The 16102-nt window shown below is 38.0% G+C and overlaps 1 protein-coding gene across 1 annotated transcript in view; it reads left to right on the top strand.

Moving 5' to 3' along the window:
- Positions 1–15853, top strand: part of rpa1 (replication protein A1) — a 28959-nt gene extending 13106 nt beyond the window's left edge. Inside the window, exons 13-17 of the mRNA XM_014983011.2 lie at positions 5890–6019; positions 9311–9487; positions 10203–10310; positions 10555–10641; positions 15118–15853. Coding sequence (XP_014838497.1) covers positions 5890–6019; positions 9311–9487; positions 10203–10310; positions 10555–10641; positions 15118–15222 — 607 coding nt within the window. The 3' untranslated portion in view covers positions 15223–15853. The remainder of the gene's footprint in view (positions 1–5889; positions 6020–9310; positions 9488–10202; positions 10311–10554; positions 10642–15117) is intronic.
- The last annotated feature ends 249 nt before the right edge of the window (positions 15854–16102 follow it).

The following is a 16102-nucleotide window of genomic DNA, read 5'->3' as shown; positions in this document are numbered from 1 at the left end:
CATCCTTGGTGGGCTGTTGTCTCGTACTCTTTGCAGAGTATTAGCTGTTTCAGCTCTGCTCTCGCTCAAGTGCTCATTTGACAAGTTGGGCTGCGGCCCTTTTAATGGCTCCCTGATTCATCCTGCAGGACATCAAATGGCTCTCGTTTCTTTGTCAAACCAATGCCGTTCTGCGCACTAATAATCTTGATCTTTGATTAACGCTGCCGTAATGTAATTATGTCTGCTGCTTCCTGTTTGATAGCTGAACGAAGGCTGCTAGCGCCATGAAATCTACACCCACATCCGCCTGTGCGGATGCTCTTGTCCATTAGGTGGCAACAGCACATTTAGGGAGGGTCACGCTGCCTCTAGACTTACCGCCAGCCAGGGGAGTCTTTTCTTTATCCAGTCCTTTATCGGGTTTATTCCCAGGCCTTCATGCAGCCACCCTCAGACGCTTCCCATTATCTCATTTTAGTCCAGCTGACATTTTCCGTCTTTCTTATCAGGGCTCGAGTATTTCCACTTGCCACAGACAAGTCATAAAGTTGGGGCAGTAATTACAGGAGCCTGGGAGCAAACAAACAAGCTTTGCCAGTAGTCCAGTAAAGCTGACGCCTCATTAATGCATCATCTTTGTTGTTTTTTTTCCTGGGTTTTACAGTGTTATTATGAAGGTGCGGGTCAACTTTAATTAATACAGAGTGATTTAAACTGTTGTTTGGTAGTACTAATTTATTCTCAAACCAAAGTGCTACATGCAGCTTTTTGCTGGGCAATGAAACGGTTTCACTAATTAAATTACATTTTTGTTCTGACTTTGGAAATACGCACGTGTTGTTGTGACCCTACTAACGGCAGGATTTCACTGCTTTGGGTTTAAAGCAGCAGTATGTAACTTTTTACAAAAATACTTTGTACATTGTTATATCAGGTATTATATTTTGTGACAGTATAATGTAAGGTAGATTATTTGTGAAAAGACGACACTCTTCCACCTCCTCCCTGTGCTTCTACTGACCTGTCACACGTGACGTCACACTATTCAGAAGGTCCATTCCGCCATGACAGACGCCAAGAAAACCTGTCTGTTTTAACTCCTGTAAAACAGGTTGGTGGCATAATGTCACTTTTATTTAGTTGATTTCATGTAATATCCATAAAGTGCTGCACAAACAGATGAGGCTGAAAACTAACTTGTAATTTTATTGTATAACTTTGCAGTAAGGAAAGAAGATTGCGATGTATCGTATTTGGATTCCCACCAAACATTTTTTTTGCAAGGTCAAGAGGTTAACATCCATATACTTTAAGTAATACTTTAAGTAATACTAATACTTTAGTAAGATGCAGTCAAACATTGTGGAAAAGGAACGTGTGTAATCATTACTAACCCTGGATAGAATGCCAGACGATCATGTAGCCTCGCATGTGTGAAAAGGAAAAAAACAAAAACAAAAAAAAACTGATTGGCTCTAGGCATTTGTACGCTTTTAAATGTCTGCTCCAGTGTAGGAGGAAAGGCTGTTTGACATAGTGGTATAAATCACGTGGCATGAATTTGAGCAAAATTGTTGATTTGATCAAATCAACAAACGCATCAGGAGGGAGAATGTATGGGTTGGTTTCTAAACTAGCCATTTCCAACTTTTGTAAATGCCCCAACTAGTTGTGCTACGTCCATAGACAATTAAGCTTGACTTGGACAAGTAGAAGCCACGGCTATATTGGCAAAACATGTGAAAACAGTCACTGTTCAATACTGTCCTTCACTTCCAATGTCCGTCAAGATGCCTTAACGTGATTAAGTGATGTTGGAAATGTTTAATTGCCATTTGCAGGAATGCAAGCCTTCCAATCAAAGCCAATATACAACCAATCAGAGCCAAGAGGAGGGTCTTAGCACTGTTGATCATGCTTGTAGACACGCCGCTCTATGTGCTAATGGCAGAGTCATGAGTGCTAACTAACCTGACACAAGCTTGACAGCAATAAGACCCTCCTCCTGTCTCTGATTGGCTGTTTCTGACTTTGCAGTGTGTTTTTGCAGACGAGAGTAGAAGCACTAAGAGGAGGCAGAGGATGTTGATTATTTTATTTCTCATAGATTCTGTCTCATACTGTCATGACAAAGTGACCGGTTTAACACATACAATAAAAAAAAAAAAAATATATATATATATATATATATATATATATATTTACCAAAGTTGCATCCTGCAGCTTTGTTGTTGTTTTTTTTGTTTTTTAATGCTACCAACATTTTTTATTGCATTTTTATTTAATCCAAATCTTGGAGAGAAAAAAAAAAAAACTCATCCAAACTTGTTCTGCACCTACAAAAAAAATAAATTATTCAGGTTTATCTTGCAAGGGTAACGTTTATTTACAATTCCAAGATATATTGACTTTTAGTGGAGCGGCTGTTAGTGATGCTATATACTTGCTGCAAAATATCTGCCTGACTAATACTGTGAGACGTCTTTAGACGTCTGAGCCCATGCTGGGCGATATATTATGACTCACCAGAACACAATGGTCCTTGTTTACATCCCAAAACCTTCATTGTTTACAATGGAAGCAGGTTCTGTGTTTGACAGCATGTCATTTGCTTTAGATGAAGGGGTTATCAAAATGTCACAGAAGATGGAGGAATGCTATTTGTTGTGTCTCTGCCACTCTCAGCTTAGGCTTGAGAGTCTTAGCCTGGAGCTGAGAACACTGCTTACTTGGAGCTTCCTCCTCATCCCTTCCTGCTTGTTCCTCAGACACGTCTCTGCTCCCGTACTGTCCGCAATACACATCAACACGCTGGATTTTGACATGTTTGCAGCATGCATAGCACTGCTTGGTCTTTAACCCTTTAGTGTGCAGGCATCAGTCTGTCTGTAAACGATGCTGCCTGTTTGCTTTCAACTAAGTTGAAACTTATCGCAATAAATCTATTGCATGATAATGAGCTTGATCATTTCCATCCTGATTATTTTTTTTAATGCTAGTTACATTTATGTAGTCTTTATAATCCATTTAATCCATTTTTCAGTTGTCTGATTTATATTTCAGTTTTTCCTTTCTTGTCTTTCTACTCTTAGAATATTTAAAGTGTTCCAGTGTTGAGTGTTCTTCACAAGATTAAAGTGTATTGATCTTTGACATGGCGATCGAGCATTATTATACTATTATCATTTTGAAAATGGTCTCAAAACAATATTATTGTTTATCGCAATAATTTCTGGGACCAATTTATCGCCCAGCAAAGTCTATGTCAGGCCTTTGCAGTGTCACAAATCCTCCTCATTTCTCCTCTAATCTTCCACTGAAATGTGTGAAATACTTCTGATCTTAACTAGTTTAAAACATAAATTGCTGTAGATTTAAATCACTGCCAAAGTAGAAGGGCTGAAATGATTAGTCGTGATTAAATGAGTATTGATACTCGGAGCAGCAACTAAGCCGATAAATACATACATTTGCATCTAACATTAAAAAAAATTCTTTGCCTGTGAATATGTTTCACCCAGAACTAAAGTGCTACCTGGTACAAACTGTGTTTAAAAAAAATATAAATAAATAAATAAAATTTCCTATTGAAAACGTCTTTCTTATTAATTGGTTAATCTAAAAAAAAAAAAAAAAAAGATCAATCAATCTACAAATGATCAAGCATAGTCTATAGAAATGCTATGTTGCATTACTGGCAGTAAAATGTTTATTTTGCTTGAAAAACGAATTGAATTATTTGTTTTTGCATCTTTTGTGTTTCTAATAATGTACATAAAAGGCTTACACAGTTAAATGAAAAATCTGCAGAATGTGGCAGTTTTTTATCTGATTGATTACTAAAATAGTTAGTAGCAGCCCCACGAAAAAGTACAATATTAACCAATTCTGCTAAATTGCTACACGATTTTTTCCCCCTCCCCTTCAGAGGCATTCCTCTTCTGAGACGTCCAGAAATTTCTCTTTTCATCGCGTCAAGGCAGCTTAGCAATTGCTAGTGCAATTAAAGCAAATCTTTACAGGTACACAAGCGGGGAAATCAAACGCCACTGGAAAGAATCGCTCACATTCGTCAGAGGTGGCAAGCGGCTTTGTGCAGGCTACAGTCTGAATATTTAATTTGGAATATTTTCAATTAGTCACGCCTGCAGGAGAGGAGACGTTCTGGTCATATTTGCAATCCAACCTCCTTTCTGCATAAGACTCCGCCGCACGCCAGAGTACTAAGCTCTGTTGACCTCTGACCTTTTTAACCTGAATTATCTCTCTGCGTTTTACCTCCATCCATCTCAGTTCTCCTAGTGCCTTTTCTTCTAATTCTCCCTCCTCTTGTCTTTTCTCCAGTTTCTGAGAAAATTGCATGAAAATGGGTTTCTGATAACAGCACTGACCCTGTCCAACTCATCTGTCTGCGCTGTTGATTCATTTCAAAAGCTTCTGGGCCTTCTCTGCTCTCAGATGAGCCATCTATGCTTTGACAAAGGCAAACAAGATTCCCCGCTTGGAAAAAGGTTCGTTTGTTATTAAGTGGGCACCCTGCAGTCTTCTGAAGACATGTAAACAACGGTGGATTATTGTGCCTCATTCTTTGGTTCGAACGTTGAATTGAATTCTAATGCCGTTCATAATTGGATCCGTTATGCCATGCATTTTAATTAATTAATTTATTTATTTTTCCCTCGAATGTTATGTTGAATTGTGCGCACTACTTCTTCTGATTAGTTCCTTACCTGCTGTTCGCTGCAGTCATCACCTGAAGTTGGGGGGCCGGGTCGAGCTGAAGTTATTAGCTTCATGATTGGTGTTTAAACTTACAGTATAACCAGCAAAGGGAGGATCAAATGTAAATGTAGTCTGAATAGGTGATTAGGTAGTATATGAGAAAAATAAAATAAGGGACAGACTTTATTAGACTGTTAACGAGCGCAACACAAGCCCCGCCCTTTTCCGCGATCAATCATGCATCCTGGATGATTTGCACCTCTCTTACCCAAACGAGCAAAATGGAGCTGGAAGATTCAAAGCAAAGGCTACAAAAACGACAGATGTTTACGCTTCTTACTCAAATTATGCTCTGAGAACCAAAGCAGTGAAATCTTACTTAAAATAATATCTTTTTTGCTTTGGGCCAAGGGCCTATAATTAAACTTAACTTGGACTGGATCTGGCCCAGACTCCATGTCTATGGGGTCGGGTCGTATTTTTTTGGTTCAATCTAAACTATAAGGTGGTTTGAACTTTTGGCTTTGCAGAAAAAGGTGTTAAAACAGGAAACCACCTAATTATTTTCACTTCTGATCCCGATCTGATGCAGAAAAACGGTGCCGAATTGCCTTTTACTTTTGAAACAGACATAAATGTACCGAGTTACAAATTTATTTGATAACTCTGCAGCAGTACAGCACACTTCAATATGCCAACACTTTCACAGTCTTGGTCAAACATGTAAAAACAACAAAACTTTAATTTGTTCAGTCGGTGCAATTAAGAGTAGAACAGCCAATATAAAGCATGATGTCACTCATAGTGCAACATATAGAACTATACTGAATAGATCTGCTCTCATGGATTGGGCATGTTGTCACCGATATTAATTTAGATTTTTTTTTTTCAACATTAGTATCGATACAGATATTGTATGGATGCATCTCCAGTTAAAACATCAAAGTCATGATTTGAGTGTTTTAAGTTTAATAAGTTAACTTTATTAGGGTTGGGCTCAAGAACCAAATGGCACCAGTAGTTTGGATTCTCCCAAAATTGTTCAGATTTTTAATTTCAATTCCTAGCTTGGATTCCTAATCTGTCAACACCATTCAACAAATGTGAATCTTTTTTTTTTTTCTTTTTGTCTCTTTCTCTTTTTTACCGCTGAATCTAACCAAATGCTGTCTGTGATTCATGCAGGTTTGACAAGGAAGGACACGCCATGGAAGGACAGTCCCTGACCGAGGTGAGGGGTGCCGGCGGAAGACTCTCGGAGAACTGGAAGTCCTTGGCTGACGTGAAGTCAGAGCATCTGGGACACGGTGACAAGGTACACACACACACACACACACACACACACACCTTTGTCTTGAGATATAAATGCAGTAAATCTGAATTGCATTTTCTTCATCTACTTTTTAATAAATTTTCAAAAATTTCAAACCGCTTTCCCACATTGTCATCCTTGGGTATTTATGTGTAGGATATTGAGGACAGAGATTAATTAAATACAATTTGGATTGAGGCTTGAACATTAAAATGTGGGGGAAATGAAGCGCTCTACTTTCCAAAAACACTGTACATTAACACTGGTGGTGTTTAACAAATATTGTTGTTCTGTGGTAACTTTTGGGATGTTTATGGAGACCCTAATGTATCCTTAACAACAATTATTCAACATTTTAATTTTGTTATAAACTTAAAGCACCCAGTTCTGTAGCTTTTTCTACTATTTACACCTCAGGAATGATTTTAGATGACCCTTAGTATAATGATTGGTTTTTAAGTCAATAATATCGCTGCACCATCATGTATATATTTCTAATCAAATCCAAATGACATTTATCTCCTGCTGCTCATTAATCCCTCTGCTCTGTTGAGGTCCACTTACCGTTCTAATGTATGTACCTGCTGAAAGTCACATTTATCTCTGGCATCGATCGGCAAGATTACATAGGCATCATTCCTTGCACCTGTAATGAAACGACTGCCCCCACAATAGCCAGGCAAATGCATTTTCTTTCATTTCCACCTTCTTATTTGCAGCTGAAGGAAACTGAAGTGGAGAAATATTCTCAAGGAGAAAACGGTGACATACATGTTAACTTGAGTAATTTGGCATAATTTACAATGCACTGCACTATAGTAATTATCACAGTATGAAGAAAATGTTTTATTAAGACGGGGGGGAAATGAATAGATTTATCCAATTATGATGACTGTGAAGCTGTGGGACCTTGTTGATTTATGTTTGTGTGCACAAACATATTGGGGATGAAATGCATTGGTTGCACAAGGGAAGATGCCTTTAATCTTTGGCTAAGTGAATAATGGCATGATTTGTTAAATTGGTAATGTAAATTACATTTACCAGACTTCTCTTTATGCTTGAAGCTGTGAGTGACCCTGTCATAATACTAATGATATGGTTGTTTTCTATCATGCTGTGTGCTGCTTTATTTTTGCATATGTATATTTGAAAGTACCTAAGTTGCTCTGTTCCTTGGAGAGCAACAGAGATACGAAATCAGAATATAAAAGAAAAGTACATTTACTTCAGGAATTGGTTTCAAAGCGCAAAAACTAGTTGATTGATTACATGGACATATTCCAAGCTTTTCTAACTCTTGTGGCGTACAGCTAATGAAAACCTAAAATTCAGTCTTTCAGTAATAATGATAATAATAAAAGGGGTTTAACAAAGAAGTTTTATGATGTAGTTAATTATTGGGAAGACTGCTGTTCTAATATTTGTTCAACAAACAGATATTGACACAATCTACAATGAATGTAAATTCTCACATGGAAAAAAGAAGGAAAAGTAAAAAAAAAAAAAAGGTGCATCAGTTTTGCTGGCCTTTATTTCCTCTAATTCAACAGCATTTAATTGCCAAATGAAGGATTATTGAGTATTTTACAATTCAGGTGTCAGCCTTGAGTCCCCTAATGTTTAACTTATAAAACTAACCACACAAACTGAAGCTGTACCGTAACCAAGCCAACTGTTGGAATAGAACTACTGAGACACTTTTAATTTTTGATGACGATCTTATTTAAAATGTAGCAAAATCTAGATATTTCGCCGTTTTAATGCTCGCCTACGTCAGGTGAACTCTGAAAGTTTTTCTCCCTCTAAATCTTGTGCTGCTTGTTTCCTGTTGGCGCGTCATGTAGCAGAGTGTGGTTATGACAAAGCACCGCTGACTCTGCCACATCCTATAGGTGATGGCAGGGAGGGTCAGGCTTCTCAAGACCCCGCCGAGCAAATTCCTGTCACTTTTTGTTTTCGTCGCAAAGTCTCTGTGCCAACACTTGAAGTCTGCACGTCGACGCCGTGCCCCTTCTGAGAGCAAGCGGCCACAACTCGCTTGTCTGTTTTGACGCTGCGTTTTTAACAATATGTTAAAGAGGCAAGAAAAACACTTTATTTTCCCTCCTCACAGATCAGTCTCACACTAATTGGAGACGTTTACATCAATAGACTCATCAGAAGAAAAAAAACAACAAAACAGTGGAACGTAACGACTTCTGAAGTTTTTGTTTAGCAAAATGGTCATTAAAAATTCAGCCACTGGAGTTTTTTTTTTTTTTTTTTTTGATGTATTGATATGATGTACCCATTTTAGACAACTTCTTTGTTTTGCAAATCGCAGCAGACGTTTTTGGTCAAATGAATAGATGGCACGTCTACAACCTGAGCTCCGGCGTGGATCGTTATCCTTTTATCGCTCCATGCAGTGGCCTAGATCTTCTTCTGCTGGGGATGTTCGGCGTGGATTTGGGGGGGTTTGAGCCACTCTTATCAGACAGATGTTAGGGTGCGACAAAGATCTGTTGTGAAGGAAAAGACGGGTGATGCAAACTCATTCGCTCTTATTGAGACAATTTGTCATCCAGTTGGAACACATCCGGGAGTTTTTGTGTTCATGAGTTTGATTCATTGATTTGATCTGCTTTGATAAGCATGTACAACATCTTACTATTGGCTTTGTGTCTATAAATTCATCAGTTTGTTGCAGTTTAGCTCATGCAAACTGAATGTTTTTAATGATGCATACACACAATTTGAGTTGATGCTGGATTAATGGGTTAACATTTTAGTTAAAGACAAAGTTTGTCGTTTTTAGCAGAATCCTGAAATGTTCAAGCTAACATCCAGTGGTGTTCATAATTCGCTGCCACTGCCATGTTGACTGTGTACGGTATTTTCCTGGAGGTGTACAGAGCTGTTTTTGTCCAAAACAGTTTGAATTATGGCTAAAATGTAGAACACGTTCCTACATGCTATCTGGGACACTTTAATGTTTCTTTTTTACTGTATTCGGCTTAGTTTGGATGTTTCTCTCCAAAGAAAAGCGTCCTTCTTGGTCAGATATTCTTCATAGCAAAGACACATGAAGAATATCTCGGCTCTTTTCTTAATGTCAGTTTTAAATTACACAAACTGGACATTTTAACAGGCGCTCTCATACTTTTATATCCATGCTACATTATTCCTCAGAATACTTTTGTGAAGCAGTTTAACCAGCAACATTCTGGTCAGGATTGCAAAACTGCATCTCCTTTTTCTTTTAAAGGAGTTCATCTAATAAAGTGGCTTTGTTTCCCTCTCCTTGTTTAGGCCGACTACTACTCCTGCATAGCCACCATCGTGTTTCTGCGTAAGGAGAACTGCCTTTACCAGGCCTGCCCGACCCAGGACTGCAACAAAAAGGTGGTGGACCAGCAGAATGGCATGTTCCGCTGCGAGAAGTGCGATAAAGAGTTTCCCAACTTCAAGTACCGCCTCATTCTGTCCGTAAGTGACTTAAAACCTGGCGTCCACTTTGCATCAATATGCAATTTTTTTATTTTTTTTTTCCTTCCATTTCCTTTTTGGCTTCAGCTGAGGTTGTTTTTTACGCTTTAAATTCTTTTTTCCTCATTTCTCAATACTTTGCCCTTCTACATCCTTAAACCGGTGCTTCTCTCCCTTTTGCCCCTCTCTCCGTCTCACAACGTTGCCTCTAACTGTTCTCCGCAATTAAAGTTAGAAATGTTGAAGCTACATCTGTGAAACACGGTAATGAGGACCAGATTTAATTTGACTTGAGGCTTTTTACAGCTTTATGTTTGACCGCTGCAGGCCTCTGTATACTCCATTATCCTTCTCCATTCTCACTGATGAACACAAATATAATTTTTCCCAGCTCGGTTAGAAAATAACCTTTTTTTATGTGAAGATAACTACAAAAGCTTAGTCAGCAGCAGGATTACAAAAGGTAGACATCTTAAATGGATTTTTTTCTTATTTCGTAGCTCTCACCACTTTACATATTGTTCTTCACAAGCAGTCGGAGAAGCTGTGAATTTGCTTCCACGCTGATTCTGTGTGTGTTTTTTTGCCAGGATAACCAGCAGGATATACACACCGTCTTCTAGCTGCAATATCGGGCAAAACATCACACTTTAAACACTTCTTTAACTTTTTTTATTCACTGTCACATTTTTCTTTCTGCCATGTCATTTGTCAGGCCAACATTGCAGACTACGCCGACAACCAGTGGGTGACTTGCTTCCAGGACAGCGCTGAGGCCATTCTGGGCCAGAACGCCGCGTACTTGGGCCAGCTCAAGGACTCAGTGAGTCTCTTCTCTCCAAAAAATTCACTTGGTTCCTTCAGAGAAGTGAAACTGTCAGTTGAAAAAATAAACCTCGAGTTTTGCTGTTTCCCTGGACTTACTTTTAAAGATGCCGTGTCTCTGCTCTTCCATGCATGCTTTATAAGAAATCCCAGCAATTATTTCTAAGTATTGATTGTTTTTCTTTGTGTTGGTTCATCGAAAACGAGAATTAAAAAAAACAAAACATTTGCTCGTATTTCAGAATGAATCGGCATTCGACGAGATCTTCCAGCAAGCGAACTTCAACACTTTTATCTTTCGCAACAGAGTGAAGCTGGAAACATACAACGTAAGTAAAACGGTTCCAACCAGATGCACATTACCACTAATTTAATTGTATTTCATGTAATAAAACACAAAATATGCCTGCTGATAAATGGATTTTTAAAATATGTTCTTTGAAGAATGTAGTAAGTATATTACAGTATTTAGCCCTCCAGGTCAATACTTTTTGTAGAACCAACTTTGAATGCCATTACAGCATCAAGTCTTTTGTTTTGTGCTCCTAATAGTTTTGCAGATCTTAAGAGTTCGTGTAAATTTTTTCATTGCAAAAAATTCATCTAATCTGAGTCTCGAGCTCAGATTAGATGGAAACCATCTGTGAAAATTACTTTTAGCGGAATTTAGGTCTTTACTTTGACTAGGCCATGTTTACACATGATTGTACTGTGATGGTAAATCTCCAATTCAGTCTCGCATCTCTTCCAACCTCCAATAGCACGGTTCCCGCTGATGTTGGTCTAAAATAAAAATAAAAAATATGGCCTTCAAAAGTCTTAAAAAGAGCCTAATATTCATCTAAGATCTTAAATTTAATTTAATTTTTTTAAAACTTTTGAAGAGTTAGCTTTATACCAACTCTTCTATCATTTTAAATCATCTAGCCAGAAAAGATTGACTTCCATTGAGAGTTTTTTTTTTTTGTGGTGTAATATGAGAAAGTTGAAAACGTTTTAGGTCAGCGAATGAATGACAGGTAAAGCATAAATAAATAATGATGCCTCAAATTCTTTGAAAATTCCTTTCTAAGCTTTAAAAAAAAAAAAAGCAGACTGCAGCACATTCATTGGAACAATTTCCCTAATCATTAACAAATCTGCCTGGCGTTGGTTGTTGCCGCCATTACCACCTCTAAAATAAAAAAGCAGGTTTTTCTGTAGCTGTGTGAGGGATTCCTGCACAGCTTAGCAGCGGCCGCCGTTTCCTTTGGGCAACACAGACAGACGCTTGTGGATTTTTTTTCTTCTTCGTTTTGGGGAGGAAAACGTATAAAAGAATTGATTGGGCTAGGACTCTGAGCAGGAAGTCTGGAGGCGAGCCAGAGACGGCATCCGCCTTTAACACACAGAAGAGACCACTGTGTGTCCGTCACGGTCAGCGCGGCGTCCGAACTGCCAATGGCACAGCTTACAAGCATGTATTGGCCCATGTAGCCACAGCCTGGGTTACTTCACCAGACACCTGCAGCCTCACTGTTCACGTTTTTAACTAGACAGTCATGGAAGCGTATGCTTACATCGCTTTATGCAGACATTATGACACAAAATGGCAAATATTTAAATGAAAAGGCTTATGCATCATTACCTAATGGCCTATATGATTTTTTTTTTTTTTTTTTGACAAGTGATCCTTTTTTGATGGTCGTTTTGATTGGATATTTAAATCTCCAGTTCCAGTGTTAAGTTTTGTTTACAAAACTAAACTTTATGAATCTCTGACAGACTGAACTTGCATTATTATGCTATTACAATATATTAATTGAAAAAGGTCTCAAACAACAATATCATTTATTGCAGTAAATACTGGGACTAAGTTTATTGACATGAGATGCAAAGTGTTTATTTTTTCTTGATGATAATGACTTGCTGTTCAATAAAACCTCAAAATTAACCTTCTAAGAGATTTTTTTTATTATTTACTTTTTATTTTTTTAGAACCAAAAAAGTTATTAGTACCAAAAGGCCATCTATCAGGGGAAAATTGCTAAAATCAAAGCCACTCAAAACTTAGTGGAAGGAAAAAAATAGCCTTGACAGGATGGTGACACTATCCTGTTGTATTCTTTTATTTAAGCCAGAAGTGTCTGTGTGGGTTAAGGAGCAAAAATGCTGGACTGTTACTTTGTGGTACGGTCGTCTTTTTAAACGATGAAAAAAATATGCATTTACCGTACTTCCTGGACTGAAAGATGCTCCAGAGTAAGAGTCACGGAAATCAAAAAATCCATCACAAAGAGGGGGGGGTGGAACAAACGCATGTGATTTGCTCTAGTTGGGAAAAAACTTCCCAAAGTTTTTTCCCAAACTTTGGGAAAAAACCCTGCAGACTTGTAGTCCAGAAAATACGGTAATATGGAAGAGAATTAAAGACCGACATTAAAACAACCTCAGCGTCGCCACTGTGAGGATCATCGGTTCAGATATTCATGCAAAAAACAAAAAAAAAAAAAGACAAAAAAAACAGAAATAGCATTGGCTGCATATACTGACCAAAAAAAAGGAAAAATAGTCATAGTCCAATTTAAAGTGCAACTGTGTTTCCGTTTATAATGTTCACACGTGCATCCATCTGTCAACCCAACACTTGTTTCATTACTTTTCAGTGCATTTTGATGGTGAGGGAAATACTTTCAGTTTTTGAGCTGAAATTGATTCTTATAAAATCATGAAATTAGAACTCGTATAAAAAAAGTAAAGTAATCCTTTTTATCATTATTTTTCCCTTCATGTAGAGCCGCCACCAGATCGTCAAAATCCCATTTTATAGCAACATTCTGCTGTTGCACTCGGCTCTTGACTTGAATCACCAATTAAAGGGTTTTATGACACAACGGTGTAAATGTGCACATTGTTGTGGCTTTTCGTGGTCTTGATACTTATCATTATTACTCAGACTTTGGGACTGTTAATGATGTCTTGTTGTACCTAAAGGCCACGTCTAGACAGATTAAATTGTCTCCTGGACTTTGTTTCAGTTTTATGTATGTTTAAAAAAAGAAGTGATGTTGGAACAGTTTGTTATACTGATGTGCAAACAATGCAGTATTGTCCTTTCAAACATTCTCCCAAGTCATGTTGACATGAATATGTTATCTAAACCCACCCACTCAGACCGTTGTGCTGCCGTTTTTGCTGCCAGCACACGAAGCAGCTGTACAGAGTAAAACAATGATCACAATTCAGCCAATTTAGAGCACAGATGATTAGTTTTACTTGACCTACATTTGATGGATTTATGAATTGTACCAGATTGGATACAGAAATCATAATAATTAAGATCATCTGTGGATGCAAAGACAATTGCGATGATCTCCAAAAGCTGTGGATTTTCTTTTTTTTTTTTGTTCATGGTGGGCGGAGATGTGGAAAATGCATGTTCTGGTTGAATACCTCACATTTGCTTTGGGCTTATTACACAAGATATTTTTACTTAAACATCAGTTTATCTTTTGGGACTTTAAGGGAAGTAGTTGCCACTCCCCCCCCCCCCCCGTTTGGATAAGATCGGGAAACAGTTGAGTTTATCTTTACCTTCAGGTTTTTTTGAAAGCAAAAGCAAGAATAAAAAGTTCTCCATTTTGTTTGTTGAATACATCCGCATATCTCTTTCAAAACAGAACGTACAAAGGTATATGACGGCTTTTTAAAGAGAGCGAACTGAAGTCCAAAGGGAGACGAGTTTGTTGTATTTTATCCCCTTCAGCGGCCGAGGATTAATGGAGAAAAAATTGAGTGTAACCTCAGTTTAAATGCAGGGATGAATGGCCCCGAGAGAAATGACCTCTCCATGTCTAGACAGCTGTGAAAGCTAAATACCATCGCAGTTCACACGGCTTCTCCAAATGTCTTGTTGGGGATGAAGGATGTTTGCATCCGTTTTTTTTCTTTTTGTGATAAAATACCATTTTACATGTCGTTTTTTCCCCCTGAGTTAAGCAGTCTGGTGCTTGGTTTGTATCGTATACAGCAGAAATACACTTACATGGTTAACACCACAGTTTAAAAGCCCTCTGATGCATGCTTTTTATTGGATTTACAGCTGCATGAAAGGTAAAACGCACCTTTTGTTGTTGCCTTAAACATCTATTGCAAATACTAAAGCTGCTTGTTGTAGCTCATCACCTGGGTTGTCACTGCAAATTCAGTTGGACTTTTACCAACTGGAGGTCAGATGCGAAAAGTTTCAAGGACATCAGTAGCTGTGTTTCCATTATAAATGTGCGCAAAACTTTATTGAGTTAACGTCTAAAAAAATACAACTTCACAATTGTGTTGTTTCTGCTAAACAAGAAATACAAGTTAAAAAAAAATCACACCTGAATAAGTTTGTTCACACGGCAAGTCACTAAAAAACACCCGGCGCAATCATCCTCCTAACACTTCCTGTTGACTCATTTGTCGTTTCCACCAGTAGTAAAACCGGTTGTCTGATGTGATGATGTTGTTGCTGATGTCGATTGTTGCTGTTGCAGTTTAGTGAAATACTTATTTTAATACAACCAAAAAACCCACCTCATTCTAGTGCAAAAACTTTCTATTGAAAAATGTGGGATTTTTTCAAAATTGCCATGTTTAAGTGAACATGGTTAAGCGAATTAAATTTTGAACCACCAATTTGCGCAATTTCACTATCAATGAAAACACTAACACTTTGAGATATCTTTTTTTTTTTAATGGGCAATTTTTTTTCTCTCTTTTCTTCCCTCCCCCCACCCCCACTGTTAAGACAAAACGGACGTTTATCAAATTTTCTTGTTTGACAGGACGAGTCAAGGATTAAAGCGACGGTGATGGACGTGAAGCCAGTCGACCACAGAGAGTACAGCAAGAGGCTGATCATGAACATACGGAGTATGGGAGCCAAGTAGAAACGGCACCAATGCAGATTATCGGATATGCTTTTTTCTTTTGTACAGGTTCCAAATCTGTCTCACTTTAGACTGTTAAATCCTATGTATTTTTGTTTACTTATGCTATTCATTAATTAAAAAGGTAAAGTAACTGTTACGGGGTACTCTAAGCTCTGATGGACTGTTTCTTTTAACATAAAATCTATTTGTCCAATTTTTCCTTTTTTTTTTTTGTTAGCAGAGGTCAGTAAGCCACAAGTGAGAAAAGTGTGCTTCAAGTCAGCCAGCTGTTTGTGCATAAATTGTGGGGGAAGTGTGTGGCTTTGTTTAAGCGTAGACCAGCACAGTCACCAGCACTCTTTCACCCTCTGACGCACTTGCAGAAATGCCTGGGCTGGACCTGCACACCCCTGATAACATTTATGCTCACACATTTCTTCTTCACCCCCCACCCCCCCTCCTTTTTGTTGGCACCATTTCTCACATTCTTGCAATCCACAAGCACACCGATGGTGTTGACTCTGGGGGGCAAAAAAAAAAACAAAAAAAAAAAAAAAACCCATGTTAGATTTAAGTCATGGACATTTCTTTTTGTCTTGTAGTTTCTTTTTTGTGACAAATGTAAAAAAATAAAGATATTTGCAATCAAGCTGACTCATGGGGGGTTAATTCAGTTGTGAAATTGTTAAATGTGGGGAAAGTTAGTTTGCTTATAAAGGCAAAGAATAGACTAGAGTTAAAGAAAAGGGTTCAGCTTGTGGAGATTTATTCAACGGCAGCTGCATAATACCTTCCATTTCCTCAGGTTTTGCTCAGATTTACAACAGAAACCCTGCAAACTTAGTTTTCATGTTGTATTAAAGCAGAACATCAGTAATGCTGCGCAATGGGTCTGGTA

Source organism: Poecilia mexicana, unplaced genomic scaffold (genome assembly GCF_051168715.1).
Source record: "Poecilia mexicana isolate PSO_F unplaced genomic scaffold, ASM5116871v1 scaffold_13, whole genome shotgun sequence".
NCBI classification, from domain to species: domain Eukaryota; kingdom Metazoa; phylum Chordata; class Actinopteri; order Cyprinodontiformes; family Poeciliidae; genus Poecilia; species Poecilia mexicana.
Note: the sequence above shows the minus strand (reverse complement) of the source record. Positions and strands in the feature narration are given on the sequence as shown.